Source organism: Drosophila innubila, chromosome X (assembly GCF_004354385.1).
Source record: "Drosophila innubila isolate TH190305 chromosome X, UK_Dinn_1.0, whole genome shotgun sequence".
Classification (NCBI taxonomy): Eukaryota; Metazoa; Arthropoda; class Insecta; order Diptera; family Drosophilidae; genus Drosophila; species Drosophila innubila.
The window spans coordinates 12,258,741-12,286,384 of record NC_047626.1 but is presented as its reverse complement, the minus strand read 5'-3'; the positions used below and the strand labels follow the sequence as shown (position 1 = coordinate 12,286,384).

At 36.1% G+C, this 27,644-nt stretch overlaps 2 protein-coding genes across 2 annotated transcripts; both read right to left on the bottom strand.

Annotated features, from left to right (window-relative positions):
• Positions 1 to 283: 283 nt before the first annotated feature.
• Positions 284 to 3,227, bottom strand: LOC117786416 (odorant receptor 1a). Its single transcript, XM_034624661.1, has 3 exons — positions 2,704 to 3,227; positions 1,242 to 1,854; positions 284 to 352 (listed from the first exon to the last, which is right to left on the bottom strand). The coding sequence occupies exons 1-3, from the start codon at positions 3,225 to 3,227 to the stop codon at positions 284 to 286; spliced, it is 1,206 nt and encodes a 401-aa protein (XP_034480552.1).
• A 19,890-nt stretch (positions 3,228 to 23,117) lies between these two features.
• LOC117794063 lies at positions 23,118 to 24,384 on the bottom strand. Its single transcript, XM_034634525.1, has 2 exons — positions 24,159 to 24,384; positions 23,118 to 24,099 (listed from the first exon to the last, which is right to left on the bottom strand). The coding sequence occupies exon 2, from the start codon at positions 24,012 to 24,014 to the stop codon at positions 23,418 to 23,420; it is 597 nt and encodes a 198-aa protein (XP_034490416.1). The 5' UTR covers positions 24,015 to 24,099; positions 24,159 to 24,384; the 3' UTR covers positions 23,118 to 23,417.
• Between the last annotated feature and the right edge of the window lie 3,260 nt (positions 24,385 to 27,644).

Below are 27,644 nucleotides of genomic sequence, written 5' to 3'. Positions count from 1 at the left end.
ATTTTGTTTGTTTTAATTAAAAGAAGCATAATTGTATTGTGTGTGTACATAAAATGAGAATCAGCTCTTAATTGTAATTTTTAATAATAAACATAAATAAACAGTAATAAAATAAATCTTATACATTTTTATTTACTTTCCGCATTGATTAGAATTTATCAACTCTTTACGATTACAAATTTAAGTTCAATTTGTGGTTCAGTTGGTTTTATTGACCTTTTAGTGGCGATCAAAGTGACTCATGGGTACGTATGAATTTTTATTAGTTATTTTTTTCCAGCTCTTAAGTCTTGTCGTTCTTCGTTCGCAAAGCGTTCAGCAGAGCTGTAAAAGAGCCCGCCGTGCGAAAGATCTGCAACAAATCAGAGAGACAATTTTAAAAACAAATTATAAATATTATTCCATTACAATTTAGATATAAATATGATGATTTTATCTACAAATTTGATATACAAATTACTGTTCGTTTACAACAGGGTAAAATTCCGCCATATTTATTTGATCTTGATACAATCATGTATTATAGGATAATAGATAGTAATAAATTTAAGCTTGAATGACCAAGAAGAGAGAGCTATCTACAAAACTGTAGCTCTCTATAGACTCGACTGTTGATGCTGGTCAAGAATATATATCCTTTATGGGGTCGGAATTGCCTTATGCTGTCGGTAACACACAATTCAACGAATACAATATTTCCTAATATTTTAATAACCTACATATTTTTTGATAAAATATCAACAAATAAACTAACTGTTAAGATTTGTTGTTTTATTAAAAACAAGGCTGCAATCCGGTTATAAGCCGAACCTCATAGAACCGGTTTAGTTAGGGTTTTAAAGCAGTCTGAACCGGATTATGAACCGAACCCTTGAAATTATTTACTTTGCTCGGTTCGAAACAAAAAATTAAAAAAAAATGGTTACATAAATTTTATGGTTTTCTAATATTACGCAATTATTTGAGACTTCGGATTAAAATAAGTTTAAATCTTCAAAAAATTTAAACTATCATTAAAATTTGATTTCATTTAAAATAAAAAGTTTTATTCGTTAAAAATGTAGAGAAAAATGTACAACAATAAAAATATTTTTTGTATGAAATTAAACCAAGGTTCGAACCCAAGCTTTGGGTTCAGGGAGTAAACCAATTCGCGAACCGAGCCTTTAACAACATTTTGGAGGTTTGCAGCCTTGATTAAAAATATTTGCATTGTTTGGATCTCTGCTTGATGGACTTACCCACACCAGCAAAGGATGACCGAGCACAAAAAAGTAGGCGCCCAGTTGAGTTTGCTTGTGGGCACGTTGCAGGGGCAACAACAGCAGCCGACGCTGACGTGGCGTCAATTGATGCCAGGGCAACAGCTGATAGAGCTGATGGGCAAACTGTTCGTTCTCGTGACGCACCTGCTCCGCTCCAATGCCATAAATGCACAACTGCGTGCTGACGACCATTGTGAAGAAGCCGAGAAAGGCAAAGTTCTGATTGGTGTGTGGCATGATGTATTGACAGATCACCGAGCAGTAAAGCACACAGATGAGCAGCACCTCAACACAGGCGATCTCTCTGAAGGCCAACTCAAAGCGCTTCACAAGTTGCAACAGCTGTGCATGATCCTCAAACAGCTGATCAAGTTGCAACGTCAAAGGCCAGTTGTCCGTGGGGCACGACTGCTGTAAGACTCCTTGAAGCTTCAAACCGAGCCGACGATAATGGGCGGTCAGTCCAAAGACGAACCAGCCATAGAGTGTATCCACGCCACTCGTCGAGCAGCAGAAGAAGGTCAGCACGAAGACCATGAGGCAACAGTCCAGGAAGTATATCTCAGGATGGGTTACGTCATATGGCAGACTGATAAATAAATTAATAGAGAGAGAGAGAGAGATCTAAAAAGGGGGAGTTAAGTAGAAATATAAAAACGAACGCTGAAAACATGAAAAACATTTAAGTAACAAATCCAGGGTATCAATAACTTCAGGTAAAAGACCTCATCACGAGGTTTGATCTGACAGTCGTGGTAAATTTTTTATAATAGCTGTACATATAGCTTACCCACCACAGGAAAATGGAAAATTTAAGGATGAAATGAAAGGGTGAGGGAAGATAAAGTCAAGAGAGATGGAATAGATTGAAAAAAAAGGAGGTTAATGAATCCAAACACTAAATTGATAAATAATAGCACAACGAAGTACAAATATCAAGTTTTTCCAGATAATTTTTTTTTTTAAAGAAAGTATGGAAAAAATGGACAAACTATGATTAAAGAAATCGGTTAAGGTTTGACAAACTTATGACAGTTTAAAATTGGTGAAAAAAGGTTAAGAAAAAAGTAGGGGAATAATCAAAATAAAGGTCAAATACTCATAGAATTCAAGAGAGGCAAATAGTAAAATGAGAGTCTTTAAGAGAGAGAAAGAAGAGGGGGAATCTAATACATTACATGATTCTACTGTTCCCACGTTGTATCTACTTACACTTCCTTACACTTCTACTTAAGGTTTGACAAACTTATGACAGTTTAAAGTTGGTGAAAAAAGGTTAAGAAAAAAGTAGGGGAATAATCAAAATAAAGGTCAAATACTCATAGAATTCAAGAGAGGCAAATAGTAAAAGAAGAGTGTTTAAGAGAGAGAGAGAGAGAGAAGAGGGGGAATGTAATACATAACATGATTCTCCTGTTCCCACGTGGTAGCTACTTACACGACTCGGAAGGAACTGACCGGTAGAAAAAGTCCAGTTGCCTGATACCGCTGTAAGGTCAGAGCAAGCGGCACCAGCAGGAAAGAGATGCTGGTGCCGGCACACATTACTGTGTAGATCCCCGAGAGCAGTTGACCACGACGACTGTGCTGTTGCCACAATTGAAGCTCTGCTGGATCGATTTTCAGTTGCTGAAAAGGCTGCTGAATGTCGGCAATTAACACCACTAACTCCTGACACTTCCATAGAAATATGCTCATCTTAAGTAGCGAGGAAATCATCTGAATGCCATGCATTAAAGCCTCCGAGCAGAGCACAATATCACTCGAATGTTGCACGATAAATGTGCAAACGGTGTACAATTCAAAACTGGTGGCAAGCACCATAACAATGTAGATGAAGGGCGAGCGTAGCACTTGACATCTTCCTCCAGGCGATGGAGGTTTCAGCTCCAGACCCATCAGGCCAAAGGTGAAACGCTGTGTCCACAAATCAACTAACAAACTATCAAGCAGCTTGAACATTCCAAAGACAACTGACAACTGACTGGACAATGGTTCGAGTGGTCCTAATGACAACTTAAATTAGAATAAATGTAAACTGGAAGGGAGAGAGGCAGTACCAAGAGTTTGCATTGGGGTGGTGTCAGCTCTGGAAAACGGTTAATTAGCCTCATTAATGGCAAATTAATTGGTTTTGTCTTCCTTTAGGCACAGAAATCTAGAAAACTTGGCTAGCTCTGAAACTTGAAAATGAATTAATTATCAGCCCGGGGCCTAAGTCCAAGTCCACACCTACAACATAAGCGAAGCCAACGCGACACCTGTTACGCACAGTGTGGCATTATGATTAAATAGGTGTGGAAAATAAAGCATTTTCTTTTTTTTTGCATCTTTTAAGCAATACACACTGCTTGGCAGCCTAACTTTATTAACTCAGATCAATTAATTGTTAACTTATGATTATAATTCTGTCTGGAAATATTTTGAAGAAAATTTTAAGCTGACTTTTATAATAAGAAATATATTTTTTATTTGTTTACAGTTGAATGAATTGTAGCTTACGCTAAATTTAATATGGAAAGCTATCTTATCAACGATTTCTAGACATTTTTAGACTTACTTTCTTCGCTGCAATTTGATGTTTATTAAATTGTGAAACGAGTTTCTGTATAAAGCAAGGGCAGATATTATTATAAAAGATATCTATAAATATTAAATATTTTTCAATATTCATTTTTACTTATGTTATTTTAAGCAATTTTAAAATTTGCATACATAATAATTTTGCAGCTTTTTTAATTAAATTACTTACAGTTTTATCTTGAAAGTTTTTTAAATTTATTTACAATTCCTTTGTGCTTATATTATGCATAAATTTATAAAACTTCTAGATTATTTTTGATGTGAATAATTCTTTTTTAAATTTGTGAGATTTTTTCATCCCTTTTTTTTGGGGGGGTTTTTTTAAAGAAATTCGATAAGTTTTTAAATTAATTTCCATAACTTTGCTTGTGGCCTTTCAATTACTGTTGTTTTTATATTTTTTCTAAAGCTTATTTAAAACTAAGACAAGTTTTACTACCACAATTTTTCTGTCAACATTTAAGACTTTTTCCTTGTATTTCGCTTCACTGTGCTCAATTACGAGAGATTCGTCAATCGATCAATCAGAGTAGAGTTTAACGGTTAACAACGGCTTGTCGAAATGCAATTGCAACTGGAACTGAAACAGAAACTGAAACTGGAACTGGAACTGCGAGTGCGATTGCTACTGCTATTACAGCTCTCTCGGAGTCATGGTCATTGTCCGCTAGCGGTTTTTTTTAATGCCATGTGGGCTGCGTTTTTTATACCCTTGCCGAGGGTAATATAAAATTGTCAAGCAGTTTGTTAGGTAGTGTAAAATATTAAAGGTAAAACCATAAAATAATGGAATTACTTCCTTTACATTATACAATTTAATTAAAGAAATAGAATACACTTACACATATCTCATTTTATATATATAGATCAATAATAAATAGGTCTGTTAGGTTATTAAGCTGTCGAAAGCCTGCAGCACAAAATCAGTTCTTTCTGGTTTTTCTTTATCTAATGCAAGTCGTTAAATTCCCGACTCGTGTGTCCGACTTTGGCGTATGTTTTGACATTTGGAGGCTGGCACTTAATTTACGGCCTCACCTTTTTCCATGCATATGCACATACAGGCACACATATCATACATATGTATGTATACCTAGATGTGTAAAATGTGCGCATGAAAACGAGTGGCAGACCCAGACCCAAACCCAAACCGTAGCCCAGATCCAAACTGAGACTGACTCACATAGCTTACGGACAGCAGGGTAAGAGATGCCAGGATGTGTGGTGGAGGCGGGGAGGCGAAGGGTAGGGGATTGGGGTGCTGGGTGCGTGTGTCAGCATTGTGTAGATATTACGTTGGGTGTGGGGGTCTTGTGATTTTAATTAACCCACTGCCAGTTAGAAACTAATTAAAAGTATTTGCAGCGCTTTAAACTGTACAAAAATTCAATTACTTGCCCGCTCCGCCTCCTTGCCATTTGGTGGGCGTGGGAAAGCAGAAAACTCGTTCCAACAATTAAAAATTATACCAGCAATCCCAAAATTGGAACCAAGCCCAATGCTTTGTCTTAGGGTGCGTATACTTAATTTATGTAAATGCATATATCACGTATACGAGATGTGGTCAGTGCAAGGCATTTGTTGAGTTGAGTATCGCTTAATGAAGTCGCTTTAATTATTGCAATTAGCAAAGCTATAAATGTTCATTTGGAGTATTTACAATCAATCATCTAACGATTGACGAATATTTAATAGGCCTTTCCATCATACTCGTATTATACAATGAGAACGCTTCCGTTTCAGATTCAATTTCAATTTCAATTTTAGTTTCACATTCAGCTTTAGTTCAACTTGTTGTCACTGTGCTTTTTGTTGTTTATTAATGAAATTTTGATTGCTGCCATTTAAAAGGTATTGGAAATACATTTTTTTTATGCTTTTTCGCTTTTTGCAGCAATTTGTGGCAGCTGATTGTAAACGATTCCAGTTATCGACTGATGTGGCACGAGTAAGACACTCATTAGCAGTGCAAGTAATTTTGGTACATAATTGTTATCGAATTGCTGACAAATTATAAACATTATTGATTGAAAACTGTTTGGGAAAATTCAAGGAAGCATTAATGACATTTAATACGATTTTTAAATTGAATTAATGTAAAATAATGAAATGTATGTACATTTAGTGTGTGGACGTATTTAATGTACTTTATATGTAAAAGTACGAGCACTTTCTTGAGTGTAGAGTAAACAATTTTGAGCTGAATTTATAAATCTATGAAAATAATTGAGATTGGATTTATAAAGCGCCATCTAGCGTGTGCAGATTTATTACAGTTGCGCTTCCAATCAAACAATCTTGTCTTAAGTCAAAATATACGGCCTTAAGGTAAATTAAACAGCTTGAATCGAAGCACTTAGTTTATAATTTTATGCATTCCTTCCTGTTTCCATACAGATTACACCTCTCTCGCCAAATCTTTTCCTATGTTTGTGTGTGTGAATGTGTCTGGCACACCTCTGACATACTTAGTAACATATTCTGTTGATTTTTGTTTTGTTTTGGCAGCTCTTGAAAATCATTTTACATGTTGCCTTCTGGCAAGCATTTGTCAACGCGCCCTGCTAACAAAAATAAAAGCCAAATTCTTTGCAGCTTAAAATGGTCTGGCAATTGTTATTGTGTTTGCTGTTGTTGTTATTGCTCCAGTCGCTGTTATTCAGCTTGTGTCTCAGAACCAAAGGAAACCCAATTTAAAATTAGAAACTTGAACACCCACACAAAAGTCAGCTGCATGGAGATTTGCTAATAAACTTCAACAACGCAAAAATAAATAACCAAAACACTACGACTTTTGGCCAGGCACAACAAGTACACACACACACACACACACACACACACACATACATGCCACTGTTAATTTGGCATTAGTATAGTTATAATCAGACATAGTTACGATTACAGAAACAAATGAGAAGTATTTTATGTAAAAACACCAAAAAAGGTTTAAACACTTCAATTGAAACACTCACACACTCATACACTCACACCCAATAGCTGTATGTTTATTTTGGTTATTTGCCTTTCGTGCCGCTGAAAACTTTATTAATATCCAAATCGTGCGCTTAATTGAAATTTATTGTAAATGAAAACAAAATTATGGCAACCAAACTATGGCCACTTGACACGAACCAAGAACCAAGATCAGCCAAAGAAAACACAAATCGAAACAGTTACAACAATTTAGTTTCAATTTCGTTTTTAATGCTCAAAAAAAAAAAAAAATTATAAATCCAAAAAGAAACAAAAGCTAAGAATAGACGAAGTTGAAATGCCCTTGAAATAACAATAATTAAATAAATTAAATACAATGAGAAGTCTTGCAGAACATTGTAATATATAGAAAATATATTCCTTAAATTTTATTAAAACAAACAGAAATATTTTTATCAAATGGGCAGCTACACAAGCCATAACAGTATTAGAATACCTTTAACTAGGGTATTAAAAGCGTTAATAGTGCAGATTTTGTCGCCCACTCAAAACAGAAACAGAACCCGCAACTGAATTTCAATCCGAAACTTAAACTCAAACTCAATATTGAAAGAGTCAACCGAGAGTAAACGGCATTCGAGTCACGGTCCCCGTCCAAGGGCCCCAAAATGCTTTAGGCTGGCATTAATTTGGCATTTAAACGCTCATTAAGGCGACAGGCCCGACAGAATGAGTGACAGAATCTGTGGGTGTATATCTAGCCGGACAAATATCATAGTACGAATATATTGTGTATCGTATTAGTCAATTGTGGTTCTCTTAAGCAAAAAAAAAATATGTGCTGACAGTTAAAATGCATTTAGAGTTTTTTCTGATCATTTACAAATATTCATGAATAGGTATTGAAACTTACTCCAAAAATAAACTTATTTTTGCCACTGCATATGCGTATTGAATGGTCTTAAGTATGTCAATTTATCTAGTAGCCAACAGAAAATTATTTATATATATAAATTACTTTCAATTAAAATAAAAATTAAAATTCCTAATAAGTCAACTGTATGTTTTGTTAAGTAATATTAATGAGAATATACTAATTTAGTGATAGATACATTTAAGCACCGTGATTTTCTGTCATCATTGTGTTCTGGTGGCAATTGCTTTAATAAGGGAATAAATCAATCACCTTATTTCTTTTTTTTAGCTTGTTCTTACAACCATAAGCATAAGCAAAATAATACAGGAATAAAATTTAAAGCCAGAAAAACGTTTTTTTTTCAAAGAAAAATTGGCAATTTTTAATTTTTTGAAAACAATATTCATAGCGAATAATTAAATGCATGGCTTCCTCAGCAATATGCAAGAACTTTTTATCAATTTAATTTTTAAGTCTACGGAAAATTATAAATTACTGTGGAGAACTTTATGTTACTGTTGTTTCTTGACCACAAAGAAAAGGTAAAGACTGATCGCGTTGCTATGATTCAGCTGGCAGTAAATAAAACTGCTTATGGGAAATGTTACCAGCTGATACCAACAATTTGAAATGTAAATAGAAGAAGAGGTATGAACTGCGAGTTATGAACCAAGAGTTACGAGGTAAATATTGAAATGTCTGAATGTGCGAAGCTCAAGGCGACTTTGCTGGCAGCGGCGGCTTCTGTTTGTTTAGGCGCATCCATTATATATAAGTATATATGTACATATATATTTTTAGTGTGTGTTATTTTTTTTCCCGTTTTTTGTTTTTGTTTTTACATGCCTTTCACAGTCGGTAGACATCGTGATGGCTACCCTGGCAGCAACAAGCATAATGTTGCCAACTAATGCAAATAAATTGTGTACAGTCACTTGCAACTTACAACTTGCAACTTGCAGCAACTGTTGAAAAAAACGCGCCAAATTGTCAGCATGCTCATCATCCCAAATCTAACTTGAAACCCAAGACGAAGTCAAAGTCGAAATCGTAAATTTAGTTAAACTCGTAGCAGTCGAAGAAGTCTTCGTTTTCGTCTTTGTCTTCGGCAATCGAACATCGTCAATCCCCAATTGTCATCCTCATCATTGTCATCCTCATCGTCGTCGAAACTTATCGAGATTTGTGCGATGCGTTTGAACAACTCTTAACAAATGATTGTTGTGACATTATTACCTAACAACAACAACAATAGCAAGCAACGTTGGCAACAATTGGCAAAACTGCAAATACCCTGTAATAATTATAATAGCACTGCAGCTTAGTTAAAATACTTCTTACTTACTTACTTACTTCCCCTATAACTTAAAATAAAATAAATTTATTTTTCAAAAGCTTAAATCTTGAGTTTAAAATTTTAATACAAATATAAAAATAATTTTACTAATAATTTTAACAGTGACATTAAAATTTGGCATATTTATTAATTATTTCATTAACGAGATCAATCAATACATTATCAGGGACTCACAAATCTGACTAAATATTTTCATCATGTTGCCAAAATGGTGTTTCAAGCGAATGCAACTCTATAAAAATTACAGCATAGGATATTAAAAGCTGCTAAGCTATGATGTTGCTGTTGTTGTTGCTGTTGCCGATGTTGTCTATTTGCTGGAGTTGTTGCTGTTGCTGTTGCGCTACTGTATGTTGTTATGTTGCTGCCGTTCTCGTTTAACTTTTGCATGTTTCCTCTTTGGCAACTGTCAATGTTAAGCTGGAAACTTGAAAATAAAAGCAACAACAACATAGTGGCAAATACAACTAATGCTGTTGTTGTTGTTGCTGCTGTTGCTGTTAGTATTACTAGAGTAGTTGTTTTTGCTGTTGTTTGCGTTTTGTCGTTTTGTAATGATTTTAATGCCAAGCATAAACAATTATTTTCAATTGCAACACATTCTTTTGTTATTTTTACAAAGGCAATGGCCGCTATTTGTTGTTTGTTGTTGTTTGCTTTAGTTGCAATTGGAATTGTAAATTTTTGTGGCCTGTCGATTGCAGATGCCGCAGATGCAACAGATGTTCAGAAGAGACACACAATCAGTTTGGCCGCACAATTAGCGCAAAGGGAAGCGGCATGTGGCAAGCGGCAAATATTGATAAACTGTCAGTCACTCACTCAATCACTCAGTCACTCTCAATCAGCTGGCAGTCGGTTGCAGCTTTGTGATCGGACCCAGAGAGCGAGCACGCGTGACATGCCAAAGTTCGTTGCCTAAGTCTTTTGTTTTTGATTGAAAGTGCTTAAGCAGCTGACTTTATTTTTTTTTTTTTTTACTTTTTTGGCTTCTGACGCTGTCGCTGCCTCTGCCTCTGAGGCTGCCACTTCCACAGTGCCTTTTGTTAATTATGCAATCGCTTAGCAAAAAGTAAAAAAAAAATGCAACTGTCAGTCGATTTCAATCAAGTGGCATATGCCACACGCATGCACACAATGCGTTACCCGCTTTTATGCCCCATCATGCAGCACAGGAACTTCAGCTTCATGCTCATTAAATTAATACCATACCATTTGAATGTGAATATGAATATGAATATGAATAGCATTTGCAACCGCCCGCATCGCATCGCAAAGACCTGACCAATAGTTTAAGTGCTTTAAAATTCCCTAAGTGTACTTCCAGTTCCAGTTTTAGTTTTACAGAACCCATTGACAGCATTGATTGAGTTTGGCAGTATATGCGTGTGTCGGTGTGTGTGTGTGTAGCATATCAGAATGTGGCTGTGTGAATTCTCCATTTGTGCATCCCTTCAATCTGTCAATTTATTTATATAGCGCTTGAGCTAAGCATCATCTGTGACAGCTTTGTCTTAAAAAAAATATGAACGACTAGAAGTTACCCCGCAGTTTGCTATATTTTTAAAATTACATGAATCCAATGTATTTATCTGATATATCAATGTTTTCGTAGTGTTTCTAAAATCACTTGTTCTTGTATTTCTAATTTTTTAATTCTATTTAAAATTTTTGACTTGAGAGAAGAATCCTGAAATATAAGTTGCCTAATACTTGGGATATTAGCATGAAACCTAAAGTAAGCTGGTGTAAGCAGTGGTGTTTGTATATAAATTAGACTTGATGTGTTTTTCCCACTTAAAATAAATTGTTTATACATAAATTAGACTAAATGTTTATTTGCAACTTAAATTAAATAAGTTGGAATTTCAGTTGGATTGTAGTTTGACGACTTTATAAGGTTATCAATATTTGCATCTGACCACATAAAAATACCCTCTATTAACCAAAGTATACATATATGTATATTGAAGATGCCAGTCTCTTAGCAAATCGTGCCTTGCTCAAAAAGAAATTGTTTAATTAACAAAATAAGCAAATAGTCAAATGCATAAAATAATAAAGATTTGTAAACACTTATTTACATAGTTATATAGTTGTCCAATTGTCGATTATGGACTTTGGGCGTATGACGAAAAGATGGAAAACATTGCACAGTTCTTCAAACGACAACGACAATGTGTTAATGTACATTGTTGGCAATCGCTAATGATGATCATAGTAATGATGACGATGATGATGTTGCTGATTGTGATGATTACTCATGTCAATTATTATATAAGACAGTTGCTTGGTCCATTGCTGTGTCGGCATTCAAGCGAAAGCCTCAAAAAAGCGGCACCCAACAAAAACAGAGGCAACAAAATGCAATTGATTTTGTTGTATAATTTCTACAGCTTTATCTGTCGGCAGCTGCATTCAATTTATTGAAGATGCGCGGTGCTTTATTGCTGCCAAGTGCCTGCTGCCGCTGCCACTGCCGCTGCCGCTGCTGCAGAGTCCAGAGCGAGCCTCAAACCACGATGAACCTCAAGCCTCCAGCGAGAGTCAAGAGTCGAGTTGTTTAACGAGCTGACAACGACAATGCGACACAGAGAGACACTAACACACACACACACACACACACACACACATTGACATACACATACACTTGTGCACACAGAGGCGCACATCAGTTTCTCATGGGTTTCGCAAACGAAAGACTTAAGACACGAACTCTTTTTTTTTTTTTTGTTTTTTGTTACCACGGCGGCGACGAAATAAATTTATAGGGCGCGCTCGTGTCATAAAATTTATCAACCATGATCTAAATTACAATGTGAGCTTGCAGTTTTCTTTTTGCATTTTATATACATATATTTATATTCATATTGTTGGGATTTTTCGCTTGTAATTCATTGTTGGCTGACAAAGGACTTGCATATTGCTGCTGTTGAGTGTAGCAAACAATAAATCTGCTTGTCTGTCTGTCTGGTTGGGGCAATGAATTGCTTCAATCAGTTGTCACTTGAGCTGTTTCATCTCAGTCGCTACCTCTGTCTCTGTCTCTGTCTCAGTCGCTGTCTCTGTCTCTGCCTTTGCATCTCATTGCTTGCTTATAACTTCAATCAAGGACATCTTTAGGCGAAATCTTTTGTTCTTTGCCAGCTTCTTTTTTGGCATCTGTAATATTGCCTGCTCAATAGCATTGTATACTAATACTTTCTATTAGATACTTTCATATCTCGAAAAATCATTTCAGAATGAAACTAAAAAAATAAAAATAAAATAAAAATATGAGTATAAAAAATGATATTTAATTCCTTTATTGTAAAAGATATTTAGCAGTCGATTCCATGATCGTCTACATGTTTTATAGCTCGACTGCAAAACTTTCAATTTCTCTTTTTAATAATATTGTTTGGGGAATACAAGGAGAATCGATGTAAACCACGAAAAGCTGTCAATTTGGAGTGGAAAATGTAGAGGTACGGTGAGAGTTGGTTTAAGAGCGAAAGTGAAATTGTTTTTTGGCTGTTGATGTTGATGTTGCAGCGTTGCAGCATTGCATGTGTATGTGTGTGCCTCATGTGGCATGCAAATTGAAAAATACTCGTAAATGTTGACAATTTTGTCTAGTATCCAAAATAAGCAAACTTACAACAACAACAACAACTGTGCAACAACAAGGGGGCAACATCATAGCACGATTTGCTGCGGAGCAGGAAACATTTTGTGCGATTGTGCGACTGTGCAACTGCAACTGTGCAACGGCAACGTTAACCGGCCATGAAAGAGGAAATCAATGTTGCTGAGAAAAGCCGCACGACAGTTCCCCCCTCACCTCCTCACCCATCCAAATAAAAGGAAAAAGAAAAGTCGCACGCTTTTACTGAAAAGCGAAACCAATTTCACTTGCCGTCCACTCAATTGCGTTAGTTATGAGTGCAACAGCAACAACAATAACAATAACAACAACAACAACAACAACAACAGCAACGAAGACTTGAGACAACATAATCATGGCAATTGACAAAATGTGTCAACCCCAACAGCAACAACAGCAACAACTAGGTGGCCGCAAGGCGTGGAAGAAGGAAAGCAAGAGTTGTATGCAACAACAAGTTTCCTGTTGGCCAAAAGCGCGTAAATTGCCCCCTCTTGTTGCAGTTGCAGTTGCAGCTGTTGCTGTTGCTGTTGTTACTGTTGGTTTTTTGTTGCTGCTTAGTAATTTTTCACAATTTGCAAAATTGAATTTCTTCGATGACATCAGCGACACTTCCTGTCCAGTTCATATCGAATCGTTAATGTGCTTTGCATTTGCATTTGCCACATTTTGTGGCAACAACTGTTGCATTCGATAATTAGTTATTGCTGATGCTGTTGCCACACATATTGCTGCTGCTGTCAATGTGCAATTGAATGGAAATCAGCGTCACGTCATTTGCACAAGTTTTATCTTGGACTTTTGTCATAGAATCTGTAGTTGCATCGATTCACAAATGGTTCAGCGTCATTAATATTCAAATATTGTTACTATGTGTCAGCAACCTCATCTGTTTTCTGCGGCTGTGTAATTCGAGATGATGTTTGGTGGCGTTTTGCTGGGCGTTTTTATACCCTATACTCATAGAAAATGGGATAATGCGGGTGGCTGAGTATTCTGAAAGTATTTTACTGTGTAATTAATTTTGAAAGGCTCTTGGTAGAAAACTGTTTATAAATTATGGATGTAGACTATATTACATATGCAAATTGATACGTTAAATAAATTAAAAAATGAATGCAGATAGCTTATGATATTAATTTTGATTTAGCTAAAGTCAATTATATAATTTAACAACATATTGTAGAACAGCAAAATCCCAGAATAAGTTACTATAATACAGATAATGCTTTTGACTTATCGATTGGCTGGATTTTTGTGACGCCCCTGCTTTTATAATTATTTTTAAAAAAATGTTTTATTAAAAAAATATAGAAATATTTTATAAAACTTTACTTTGATTAAACTGCTGCGATAAGTCAATGGCATGTCTTCACCGACTAAGGTCTTGATAGACAGCATGATGAGATATAAGTAGAGAAGAAGGAGGCTGTGGCATGATTAGGGTAAGGAAGAGGGGCTGGGTCTTTAAAGGGAAGACGGGGGCGTCGTTTGACAGTGCATTGCATAAAATTACAAAAATATAATGATTTCAGCGCTTGACGCAAGATGATGTTGCAAGCAGTAGACAAGCAGCACTCGCAACATCAACAACAACAACAGCAAGCGAGTGTCATTGACTAATGTTGCATGAAGCGCATAAAGCAAGCAGAAACCACAATAACCAAAAACTAAATACAAAGAAAAAAGCAAAAGCAAGCAAAACCAATCTAAAGGCAAACAAAACAATAGAACCAACCACAAACAGTTGCAGTTGCAGTTGCAGTTGCAAGTTAAGAGTTGCCACTCTTGTCGGTTGTTGCAACTTGGCTTCTGCGGTTTCCGATGTCGATGTCGATGCCGATGTCGGCCCAGCCCCAAAATGCGACCCAACTGACTTACTTGGTGCCCAATTGTTTGAGTTGGCGGCAACATTTTTTTTGATGACTTTTTGCTTATAATTTAATGCGGCATGCAACCATACAAAGTCGTCTGCTGCCGAAATGTGAATAGGTTGACAGGGTCAGCATTAAGTCTGTCTGCAGAGTGCAGGGCTGGCATTATCGGTGTTGCCCCTCAGCCCCTCAGCACCCAAGTTCCTCCACTAACCTACCACAAGTGGAGCTGCTCTGCTGGCGGCATGTGGCAATTAATTTGAGCAGCTGCCACAGCTTGACATTTGCGGCAAACGTGAAAGGGCGCAATTTTTACAATAGAAACATTTGTCGCAAGACACCTTCAAGCTGCCCCCCGCCCCCGCCCCATGCCCCCCATGGCTGCCACGTATTTTGTTGCAGCCCAATCACCGTTGCCGATCAATTTAACGCAACCAATGTGGCAACATTGAGGCTGCTTCGATGCGCCACGTCGCACTGTGGCGTGCCAAAATGTTAAATGGGACAAGACAGCGACGGGTCGCAGTTTGGGAGTTGCCAGTTGCCAGTTGCCAGATGGAGTCTCAAATTGGAGGCGAGGGAGTACGAGGACGCAGACCGACCACTTGCCACACCAATAGCAACAGCTCCAACTGCAACTGCCACATCAACAATGTATGCAACAGCAACCAGAGACTTGATTTTTTTTTTGTTTTTTAATTTTTTGTTAAATGTCAGGAAAAATATTGCTAAAATCTCAACATTCCACAGCGGCAACATTTAATAGACAAAATGGGTTATTAGAGACCCCAAGTCGGGGTCCAAAACCACTCCTTGTTGTTGTTGTTTATTATTTTGTTTTGTTTTTTTTTTTTCTGAAGCGAAGAAGCTACAGAGTTGCCCCTTCTTCCCAACAACAGAGGCAGCGACAGAGTCAACGGCAGCTGCAAAACATTTGTCTCTGCAATTTGATTATTGCGCAGAAATTGAACTTTTTAAATACCTTGTAGTCAGGCTGAACAGGTAAGCGGGTATTATCGACATATCAACTTAATTTCTAGCAATTAGAATCTGTATATCATATGCAATTTCTAGCTGTTCGTTTTATGGAGTATATTAAGTAGCTATAGTCATTCAAAGGGTATTAAATAGATATTATGTATTAAATTAAATTATAAATTGAAACTAGTAACACATATATTCTATTGCTATTTATTCGTATTGCAGTCTTTACTATTCTAGGGTAACTCTACTTGAGCTCTTTATAGTGTATTCCACTGCTTGATTTAATGTAAAGTCCATTAGAATTTAGCTAAAAGAAACTAATTTCTAGCAACTGTCATACAAAGTCAGTTATGCTTACAGACTATCCGATAGTCGCATCTATTGCAATTCTTCTATTCTCATTTGTTTTCAAGGTTTTCCTCAACTTTAAATGGGAATCCGCAATAAACTGTACAAAAGACTAGAGAAAATTTCATTTGCTGCGCTCAATGCCAGCACGATTAGACATAACTTGGGAATTCCACGCCTCGAAATTGATCGGCTTTGTTGTACGAGTATCTTCAGTCATGGGAATTTCGTTGACTAACTCACAAAGCCAACAAATTATGCTTTTAAGAATTTTTATTTAGCCATAAGCAATGAATTTTATAGTTAAATATTCTCTTCAGTTAATATTTAAATTTAATTGTCTGTTATAATTATGTTAAAACTCTTGTGGTGTTATTTTTTTGTTGTATATAATTTAAAATATATCTCGAAATCTTTAAAAAATATCTGTAAAGAATCTATAACATCAAATATCTGAATACCAAAGTTAATATGATATTATAATACAAAATAATGACTCAGCTATTTGATAATCAAAAGAAACTGTATCTCTAATACAAAAAAAAAAAAAACTAGTCGCCATAGATTCACAGATTTTCATGGTTGAGCTTTCAGGAAAGATTGAGAGCTGTCTGTTTAATCTGTTTCGTCAACTGTCAGCTAAAAAGTCATAAAAAGATCGACATTAATGTTGTACTTATGTTAGATTTCTTGTAAATCATAAAATCAATCAAAACACAAATCGAAATAGTCGAGCAATTGCTTTGACATTCGAAAGTTGTTGTTTAATGCAACTTGTTGAGATCAATATTTGGATCAGAGGCGATCGATGGGGACCACATGGCAAATGCATAATAAATGTCCTATGATTGTCAAAGTGCTGTCAAATGTCAACGAAATGTCAGTTACATGGTCGCATTGCATCGATTGCGCTTCTAACAGATCTTTGATCGTTTATCGCCGATCAATGATCGATGATCGATGCATGCTAGAAGCCAACGAGACACTCAACTCTCAAGGGGGCCTTAAGCCGATTAATCTGACGGCGGCCTTGACTTTCAAGCGACAGTCAGTGAAATGTCAAACGGTGAGAGAGACAGTAATAGAGAGTGAGGGAGAAAGAGAGACGGAGAGAGAGAGAGAGAGAGAGAGGGAGAGTTGAATGGCATTAAGCATTTGTAGATGAAAACAAAAAAAATTAATAAATAAATAGGCAAATAAATGAGACATGTGAATTGAATTCAATTCAATTGAGTTGAAGTGAAGTCAAGTCAAGCTAAGTCAATTCAATCACTTGGACATGCCGTACAAATTGTATATATTAAACGGATTTATCCGGTTTATCCGGACAGGGACACAAAACCGCGCCAGATTCTTATGCCATATGCGGGTTCAATCGACAACAATCGATGATCTCAAGGCTGAGTCTAACTGAATTCCAATATTCCAAAATGCCAATAGAACCTTAAAACAAATACCACATGGTATCGATCTGAAAAATTAATAACCAATCACACACATGAACACACGACACGTAAACAAACAAATTGCCAACAATTGCCATTAAAATATGTTTTCATTAACGTTTAATTGAGTCAGCTGAAAGTCGTGCTTAGAAATGGACGCGTGATACAGATTTTTAGCAGGAAAATACTTGAATTTCATTTAATATATATCCGGAAAGATCTTAAGAAAAAAGTTATTGTTTTTTTTTTAAATATTTTAGTATTATTTACTTTAACTAAATAACAACATATTACGATATGATACTATTGCGGATCTTATTAAGATATCATATCCATGTTTACCATAAAAATGAAAGCAATTATTTTTTTTATAGGTTTTATTTGATTGATTTTCGTGTCACGAAGGAGTTCTATCAGAAGTCTCGATAGCGTTACTTACTGCTGGATCTCATGAGTCTAATTTGTTAAATTTTTTTGCTCATTCCAAAAGCCAATGGCCAATGATTGTCAGCGTCGTCGAGTGTGATTGATTGATGTACGATAACTGCGGCAGGGCGGCCCGGGTCCATACGACAATGGAGATTGTGGGGCTCAGTTCATTGGAGTGTAAGGCCCACTCACAAGTCGAGTAGCTGCCTACCTTATTGTTGGCTATGGCGCACCCAAATTTGGCGATTCTAAGACAACGACGACGACGACGACGACGTCGAACACTTAAGCGCTCGACGCTGAAGCTGAGATCAATTTGAGGCGATAAGATTAGAGGGCGGCCAAGCGAATTGTGTATGGGGCCAATTGAACGCCCACAGCGTCGCCACAATACGAGTACACAGCGATCAGCGATCCCAAAAGAAAACAAAACTTTGCTACATAGAAGCATCGGGCATTTCTCAATACAGCTATGCACACTGGTTTTAAATGCAAAAGAATCTAATTCTTACATCTTTAGGTATGCAACGAAGTATAGATTAAAGTGGTTCAAACGATGTACATTAAAGGTTTCAATTTGGATACAAGAGAATCTTTAAGAAGACATTCAATTCTAATCAAGGCTGCAAACCTCGAAAATGTTGTTAAAGGTTCGGTTCGGTGGTTCGAACCATATAAAAAAACAACGGTCCGGTTTGCGAATTGGTTTATATACCCGCTAAGCCCAAGGTTTGGGTTCGAGCCTTGGTTCAATTTCATACAAAAAAATATTTGTATTTATATTTGCTATATATTTTTCTCTACATTTTAAACTTATTAATTTTTTTTTTTAAAGAAATCAAATTTTGATGTTTATTTAAATTTATTTGAAGATTTAAAGATGACTTAGTTAAATCCGAAGTCTCAAATAATTGCGTAATAAAATGTATGTAACTATTTTTTTTTTCGAACCGAACCTTTTATTTGAAAGCAGTTAGGATTAGGTTCGGGTTCGCAAAGTAAATAATTTCATGTTCCGGTTCAGACTGCTTAAAAGCCCGAACCGAACCGGTTCTACAAGGTTCGGTTCAGAACCGGTTTGCAGCCTTGATTCTAATATCTACAAAGGTAAAAGCGACAAAATGTAGCACAATTTTTTTTGACCAAAAAGTTTTTAAATTTAAAAATAAAATTCAGAATTATACAAGCACTAAAATAAATTGTTTACATTATATTATTAAAAAATATTAAAAGAAAAAAAAATATATAAATATATATAAATTTCTAAGTGTTTTTTTTTAGCACTTTCGTGACACTGTGCCTCGCTTAGCATAAGTACTTCTTTGTAAGCTAGTTGTACATGTGTGTATGTGTGTGTGAGTGTGATTGCTTGGTTGTGCGAGCTACAAATGCCTTTGTACTTATACATTTACGAGTGCTCTGGGACGTTGATACAATGTACAATATATCGTACATACAAATAAGGAAGCAATTTGCTATGGCTCTGGGCTGGCTTTGAGTAGGAAACGAAACCTAAGCCGAAAGCTGCGGACAAATTATGCGCAGCGACGGAGACGGCGGCGTCGCTGCCAACGCCAACGCCAACGCAACAATAAACGAAAGACTTAGGCAACGAACTCGATGCTAAGAATTTTTTAAGCGCATGCATTTATTTACTATTATAACAGTCGCAATGCAGACTGCAATATGCCACATGCCACATGCCATAAGAGTCGTGGTCGTAAAAACCAACGCAGGTTGTCACAATTCGTTGTTGTAGTTGTTGTTGCAACATTTGGCTGCTTGTGGCTCCTTTTGGCTTGGCGCATGTCAAGGACACAGATATGGGGGCTGATGGGCTGGCAAAGGAGGGCAAAAGGTGAGCAACAAACAATGTTGCTATCATTTGCATAACAACAACATCAATGGCAACAACAAGCAATAGACTAACGGTCAAAATGCCTAAGCAAACAATTGCAAATCGTTGAGATTGAATTTAAATTTTGGGTTTCAGTTACATTTACAGTTACGGTTACAGTTGCAAGTTGCGCATTGCGAGTTAAAGCATTGTCAAGAGGCAACTCGAGCAAGAGGTGCGGCTTGCTGGGTCACTCAGTCAGTCACTCAGTCAGTCAGTCAGTCATTCAGTCGAGTCGAGTCTGTACAGCAGCTGCTTGTTGCATGCCACAGCGCAAGCTGCTCTTCGTATTTATGTATCAACTGCAACTCAATTGTTGTGGGTCGCGTTTATCGTGATTGTTCGCCGACGCCGCCAAAGCTGACCGACTATGCACAATGGGACAAGCATGATAATCTACAGATCCAATGTGTCAACTTTAAATAGATTTGTGGAAGAGTTACATTTTTTATATTTAATGTTTGCATTTATTGTAAAACAAAATAGAATTCCAATTAAAGTTTTTAGACCGAAATCATCAATAGTAAATATACGTATACGTGTATGTTGAGTTTCGAGTTTATACACGATTATCTCGATAAATTTTTGCATACCTTTTATTGAAATAAAGATGAAACACACGTAGAATTACAACATATTCATATTTAAATACTTGACTCTAAAAAAATTGAAAATAATTTAACAAAAAGACCAAGGAATTTTTTCTAAAGAAATTTTCATGAATTTTATACTAATATTTCATTGTTGCAAATCGATTTTTAACATCACCTTCCAAGTACTATTCAAATTTAAAAAAGAATTATACTAATATTCTAAGAACTTGTTTATTTTTGAATTTGATTGAAAAACATCTGTAGCATGCTATTTAATTCTTGCCACACTGTAAGCTGTTTAAATTCAAAACTAACAAAGTTTTGCGTAAATATTTCCAAATTTTATCGATTTGCCATTGTTTGGTTGAATTAAATCAAGTCGTTGCCTGAAAGAACTGAACAGTAGCTTAGTTGCAGTCTCCGTTTAGCTTATAAGCCTCAGAGTCTTAAAGACTGAGACTAATGGCATTCAGTTAATGTTTACTGAGTTACAACATGAATCGTCGCATCGGATGGCATCGTGAGCCAAGACAAAGCCTAATGAACTTCCGTTTTGCCAATGATTTTCTGTGTCAATTGCCAATTAAAGTTTTGCGACTGAGAAGCTGCCAAAATAGATAAAGAAAAACGAAGAGAAAAAGAAAAACAATGCCCGGCCCTGGCGCAATTAAGTGTTACGTGAGCTCAGGCAGAAGACATTGAAAAGTTGCATGCGACATATTCGCAGACTTTATTACTAAATGCTTTTATCACAGAATACATAATTAGGTCACTTGCGTCTTAAAATCTGAGATTTTGAAGCAATCGTACTTTACGAAATGATTGAATAGATGTGCAAGATTATTTCACTCGCAACTTTTATGGTTTTTACCTTGCTTGATTTTGATAGATTACGTGGTTGCTAAAATACTTCATGCAAAGAATATATACTTATTTACATAATTTTAATGTTTAATTATAAAAACTTAATGAAATGTAAGACCTTCATCAGCTCAATAAGATTGAGAAATTTAATGTGGCAGTAGAAGCTTTTAAGAAACCAAATTATTCTCCTAGCCACACAGCACTTAACCTCAGTCAAGGTGTTTTTCAAGAGTTGTCTACTTCAAATCGCATTCTATATATTCTTGAAGATGTTCTTAAGTTTGTTATTCTGTGAACTTCACTTTATCAATGATACACAGCGACACTTTTCATTCAATTTGAGATCAACAAACAGAGAAATCAACAATAAATTAGAGGAGATTATAACATAATGATATTCTAAAGATGCTGAGTTCTTACCTTCATTAAATTATACTATAGTTAACAGTGTTGTATATTCTTGGTTCAGGTATTTATCTTAAAACTATCTTCTACACAGAACTTAATGATACCATAAAGATTCTCACATTTTATCTGCTTTAAATTGCAGGGTAGTGCACAGTCTGTTTATTATTAGCACGGGTCGCAGTTAAACGATCAGGTGATTAAATGTTCAAGTAGTCAAGTGATTTACCAAAGACAACAAGGCACAAGAACAACAATAACAATAACAATAACACTAACAACTTCAAGTCAGTTCGAAATCAATTAATTTGTGTGCAAATCACATATCAATGAAGTAGTGAAGAACCTAAAGAAACCAAATGCATTATTCTACACGTACGTGTATCTGCCTCCGTTACCCTAAGACATTGATGTGAACGAAAACTGAATTTGAATTTGAGTTTGGAATTAAAATGAAATGTAAGATATGCAAAAATATTACGTGATCGAATGATGGTCACAAACATTAAAACAGCTGGATCGAAAAGCAACTCAATTAGACGAACGCCTACGCAAATTGTGGAAACTCTTAAAGGAACGCAATGGATTGCATTTGATTGGATTGAATTGAATTGAATTGGATGGGTAAGGTTGATGCGTTGCCAAGTCCAAATCCAAATCCAAATCCAAAATCAAGTTCTTCTCAATTACATAGCGTCTTTTGGGGTCTCTCAAGTGCCGCACTTGAAACACGCGATTAACTGGCTCGAGCTGTTGTTGTTGTTGCTGTGGCAGCCACAGTGGCAATCTGCCCTGCTGCTGCTGCTACTGCTGTTGCCAGTCGCATGTTGCAGTGATTGTTGTTTTAATTAACGAGCTCAGCTCGCATTTGATCGCTTTGAAAAAATCAATTGGTTCGTTTCGCAGTCAAGATCTACCTGCTCCACTTGAGCTTGGATTTCATATGTATGTTGTATGTTATATCTGGTATCTTGTATCTCTTAGCTTGTGGCTTTTAGAAGACATTGAGGCATTGAATCGTTGCTCCAATCAAAATCTGTAATATACTTGCAATATTTGCTTTATGACTTCTTTATTAGCACAAATGAGCTCGCATTTGATTTTCGTCTAGTTACTTATTACATTCTTATAAATATATGTATATCAAGTAGCTGCCGTTTTAATCGTCTGCCCCTGCCTCCACCCCCGCCCCTGGCCTACAAACAGTGCCAACAAGGTTAGCGTTGAGTGTTGTATGTGTGTGTGTGCGCATACTTATTGGATTCAATGTAAACACCAAAACGCATTGAACGTACTTAAAATATAAATACAAATTCAATGCACAAAACGCTCAAAATTATGTTTACATGTCTGAAATATTTGCTGTCAATATTATAACTAAATGCATATGAATACTTAATTCGATTAATAGAAGTTGTGACTGTCGCAATGCAACATATTCTGACATATATTATATTTTTCTATAGAAAACTATTTTCGTTCAGCATAACCTAAAAAAAACACTGAACCTTACTTTTATTGATACGTATTATAACCGTATGCTTATTTCGAAATTAATTTATTTAGAAGCAGTCGAATTCCCGTTGTCGTTTGTCACATTCAAATTGGCTCTAGCCAAAAATCGAACATAACCTAATTTTTATTAAGGCATACCCCAAAAATTGGTATTTGATAATATTTTGTTAAGCGACAAACTTAATGATTCAAAAAATTGCATGCGCTATCGATTGATTTATGCGAAAACTATTCTTTAATTTTGGAGAAAGCGCATTGAACTTTGAATCGGTTGAACGGCAGAGTACCGACGTAGGGCTCTATAGGGTGCTCTATCTATCACGTTATGTAACTTGTATTTTTTTGATAGCCATGGAGTAGGACTAGGCGAATCGCATGCACTTGGCCTTCTGGGTGTAGGTCACTGCACCGTACTCCTCGACTATTTGATCGATGGCAATTTTGTTGAGATTCTCCAGATAGAGACGGGTCTTACGAGATTGGATGATATAGCTGATGACGTCATGCATGTTGCTGAAGTATAGAAAGCCGGCGGTACCGCAACTAAGGTCCAGATAACGAAAACGATTCACATCGCAGGTGCAGCCATCGTAGAGGAAGTAGATGAAATCGTTATTATTGTGGAAGCGAAAGACGACATAGTTGCCCCACGGTGCCATAACAAAGACACGCTCCGCACAGCGAAATCCGGCACGCAACAGCTTACAGATGCTGTCGTAGCATCCATTCTCGGACCCAACAACGGCCATCGTTTCCGGAATGCGCAACAGAGCCGGGTAATGATTCGGCTGTGCACGCAGCACATCATGGGGACCCGTGGTCTCTGGGCATGGGTCCAATGGTTGGATCATTTTCGGTGGTTCGGGACATGGTGGGCATTCCTGTTGCACCACGGCAACGGGCGCCACAATCGTTGCCTTCTTCTTGCCCTTTTTGCCCTTTCCTCCCTTCTTGCCCATCCTGTTCGCTTAGCCAAAAATAACAATCGCAATCTACAATTTAAGCTGCAACGAGTTCCACCTTCTCATATTGTCCAGCAGCACCCTGCAATACACACACTGATACAACATTTTGTCGTTTCACTTTACTGCACTTGCACTTACCTGGAAACTGGTTGAACTGTAACTTTTGTGTAATTTTTCTTAACGTTATTATTTTTTTTTTTATAAAAACTGGAAACCAAAACTGAGAATTTTTTTGTGAAAATTTAATTTTTCTCAAATTTTTTCCGAGATTTTTATTTTTGTGTGTACAGATGTACAACCAGTTCTGATTCTAAAATAATGCTTTGTACCTCTATTAAGGTTAGCTCCCAACATGACAATTATCCCAACGGCTATTTGATCCTGTAAAATTCAACCAATGCTGATATTTTTATCAGCAGCTACTTCGATTACACCTGCTATGTATTTACATGACAATAATAAATAAGAATAATTTTCTGTTTATAAGTATTAATATTTTATATATAGGTTGTCATTTGTAAAAATTTGACTAATATTTTAAAAGCTATTTTATTAGGTTTTAAATGTATTCTAGGCAACCGTTTGAAAGACGTGTAGATTTGAAAAAAATAGAAATGCAATAAAGTGATAATTTAAAGAATGTCGAGTTCAATCAAGAGCAATAAAAAACACGCAAAAAATAGAACAACAAAAAATAGTAAAAAGTAAAATTAATAGTTTGGTAGTGGGCCAAATTAAACGATGTAGGAGAAAAGATTTAAGAAAACAAAATGATGGGAAAGAATATTAGCAAAGATAATAACTGAAGTATCCGCGAATTATGCAGAGAGTCAAAATATAAAATTTACTTGCTATGTATGATTCAAATTGATGTTTCCACATTCCCATTAAAATTTAGTTAAGTTTATTGAAATGTATCTATTAATATCATCGTTCAAATTGGTAGACAATCTAAAATTATGTCTTCTTCCATGCAAGATGTTTAAATTTTATTTATTTACTAACATTGCCATGTTCTGACTAATCAAAAGTCTAACAAATAATTAAATTTTTAGTAGCTGCTTGAACAAGCAGCTGCCATCTCACAGTCCATTTGTCTGTCTGTCTGTCTGTTTGTCTGTTTGTCTGTGTTGTCAGCGCATCTGACTGAATGTTGAGGTGCAATTTAGCGGCTTGTCAGACTGATAACTGTGCGCACAAGATGTAAATGAAGCAATTGACCAGGCCGAGACCAGCAAATGGCCAAACATGAAACGCCAATTAATTAAGCTGTGTGTGCTTAGCACTTGACAGTGGGGAGGCGTGAGATGTGCTGCACGGCGGTGGCTGGTTGGGGGGGGGGGGTGACTACTACAAATGACGCCACAGACAGATACATTCTTGGGTAATCAAACGTGAAGCACGATTGCAAAAGGATCCTCAACGGCAACAACAATAACAACAACTGCAAGTGACATCGAACACTCGCCTGACACTGTGGCAACAAACACAAAAAAAGTGAATGTCTGCCACAGCAATTAAAAGTTGTGGCGCCTCAGACCCTTGCCACAGAGTGCCAACAAACAACAACAACATTAAGAAAAACCCGCAAATTGTAAAATAATTAAAGCTCACAAAACTTAACAACAACAACAACGAGAAGTACATAGTAAGAGAAGTTGTAGAAGGAACAACAATTAAGTTGACAATGTCGAAGTGTAAATGCTCTTTATGTGAGAGGTGGCAACGTTGTGGCTCACTTGGCTCACTTGGCTCACAGAGCTCTTTCTGTTATTTTTAAAATAATATGAAATGGACTAGGGATCGAAAATCACTCAACAAATCACTGACTTTATTGAAAATTTTAAAATATTTAGCAAATCAAATCTATTGAGAATTTAAATTAACTAATCCTTTCACTCAGCGTTACATAAACCTTAATAAAACTCAGGTACCCACTACATAAAGTATACAAAGTAAATAAAGAACCTGTTGTCTGGGCTTAGAGATACATTGAACAATGGTAATATAATATTATTTGTTCAGTTACCAAATTCAAATTACGAGTACACCACAATAAACTATGCACAATATTAAATATATATTCGTGTCAAATTTTGTATGTTTAAAAATATTTTTTATTGTCTTTATTTTAAATATTATTTCCATGTGTAGTAGGTGCTGTTATTTTATGGCCAGCGATTCAGTTGATTTTAAGCATATTTGTACACTGTTTTGACTCTAGCAAGCTATAACTATGACTAGAAAATACCCTATAAGCAAGTTACGCCTTAGTAATAAATTTATTTTTAAGTTAGTTGAGTAGAAAGTTTTGCTATTTAAGCAGAATATTAAATCATTCTTAGATTTCGGAGCCGTGACTCTTTCTACCTTTGACTTATATCTGGAAAAGTCTACCATACCCATTCAATTGTTATATGATTACAGAGTATATCATGTTGGCCATGATAATAATTTCCCAGTCTCTAATTCAGCTAACAGCGAGTTTCCCACTTGGCAACTTTGAAAGCATTATACTCCCATGCGATTCTCAACCTGTTCACTTCCAGTCATATTCCCAATTCCAGTTGCAGACGCCGTTGGTTGCAGTTATTGCTTCTGCACAATTTGCATCATTAATTTGTTTGGCGCTCTAATCAAACGTTGCAAGAGCCAAGCAACGTGTGGCATGCGGCAAGTGGCGAGTGGCGTGTGGCGATTGCCCGGCGACAGTTTACAGCAACGAAGAGAGCCACAGACTTTCAGATTTCGCTTCACAACTTGCAACTTTACCGCAAACAACAAATCGGCATCACTTTTGGTCAGAAGCATAACGACTAGAATTATACCTGTTACTAAGTAAATGGGTATATTATGTTCGTTGGAATGTATGTAACAGGGAGAAGGACGTATAAAAAGGAGAACCCATAAAGTATATATATTCTCGATCCGCTTGAACAACCGAGTCGATATAGCCATGTGTGTCTGTCTGTCTGTCTGTCCATCTGTGTGAGCGTCTAGATCTCACGTATTAAAAAATAGTGCAGAATGAATTGAGAAGCCAATTCCCGATCAAAATGACATTCTGCTTGAAAATCGGTTCAGTTTTGACAAAGCTTTGACAGTTTGAAGTTGGTCAGACTGCGGATTTTACCACTTTACAAGTCCAAAAATTTGTTCAATTTCACATGATTTTTCACAAAATAATGAAAGGTCTCAGAATCAAGTTTAAAGTGTTATTTTATACTAATTACGATATAAGGAGTTGATTAAAAGTGAAAACTTGAGATTTAAAATTTTGAATTTTCGAAATTTCAAAGGGGGGACCCTTAGCATCGAAATCAATATCTAGTAGAATCTAGAGGAAAATATATATTTTTTTTTTTAATTTAATAAAATTGAAATGCAGAATGAATTAAAATGCCAAATTATGATTAAAATGACATTCCACTTAAAAATCGGTTCAGTTTTGATCAAGTTATGACTGTTTGAAGTTGGTCAGACTGCGGATTTAGCCACTTTACAAGTCCAAAATTTTGTTCAATTTCACATGATTTTTTACGAAAAAATGAAAGGTCTCAGAATCAAGTTTAAAGTGTTGTTTTATACTAATAACGATATAAGGAATTGATTAAAAGTGAAAAC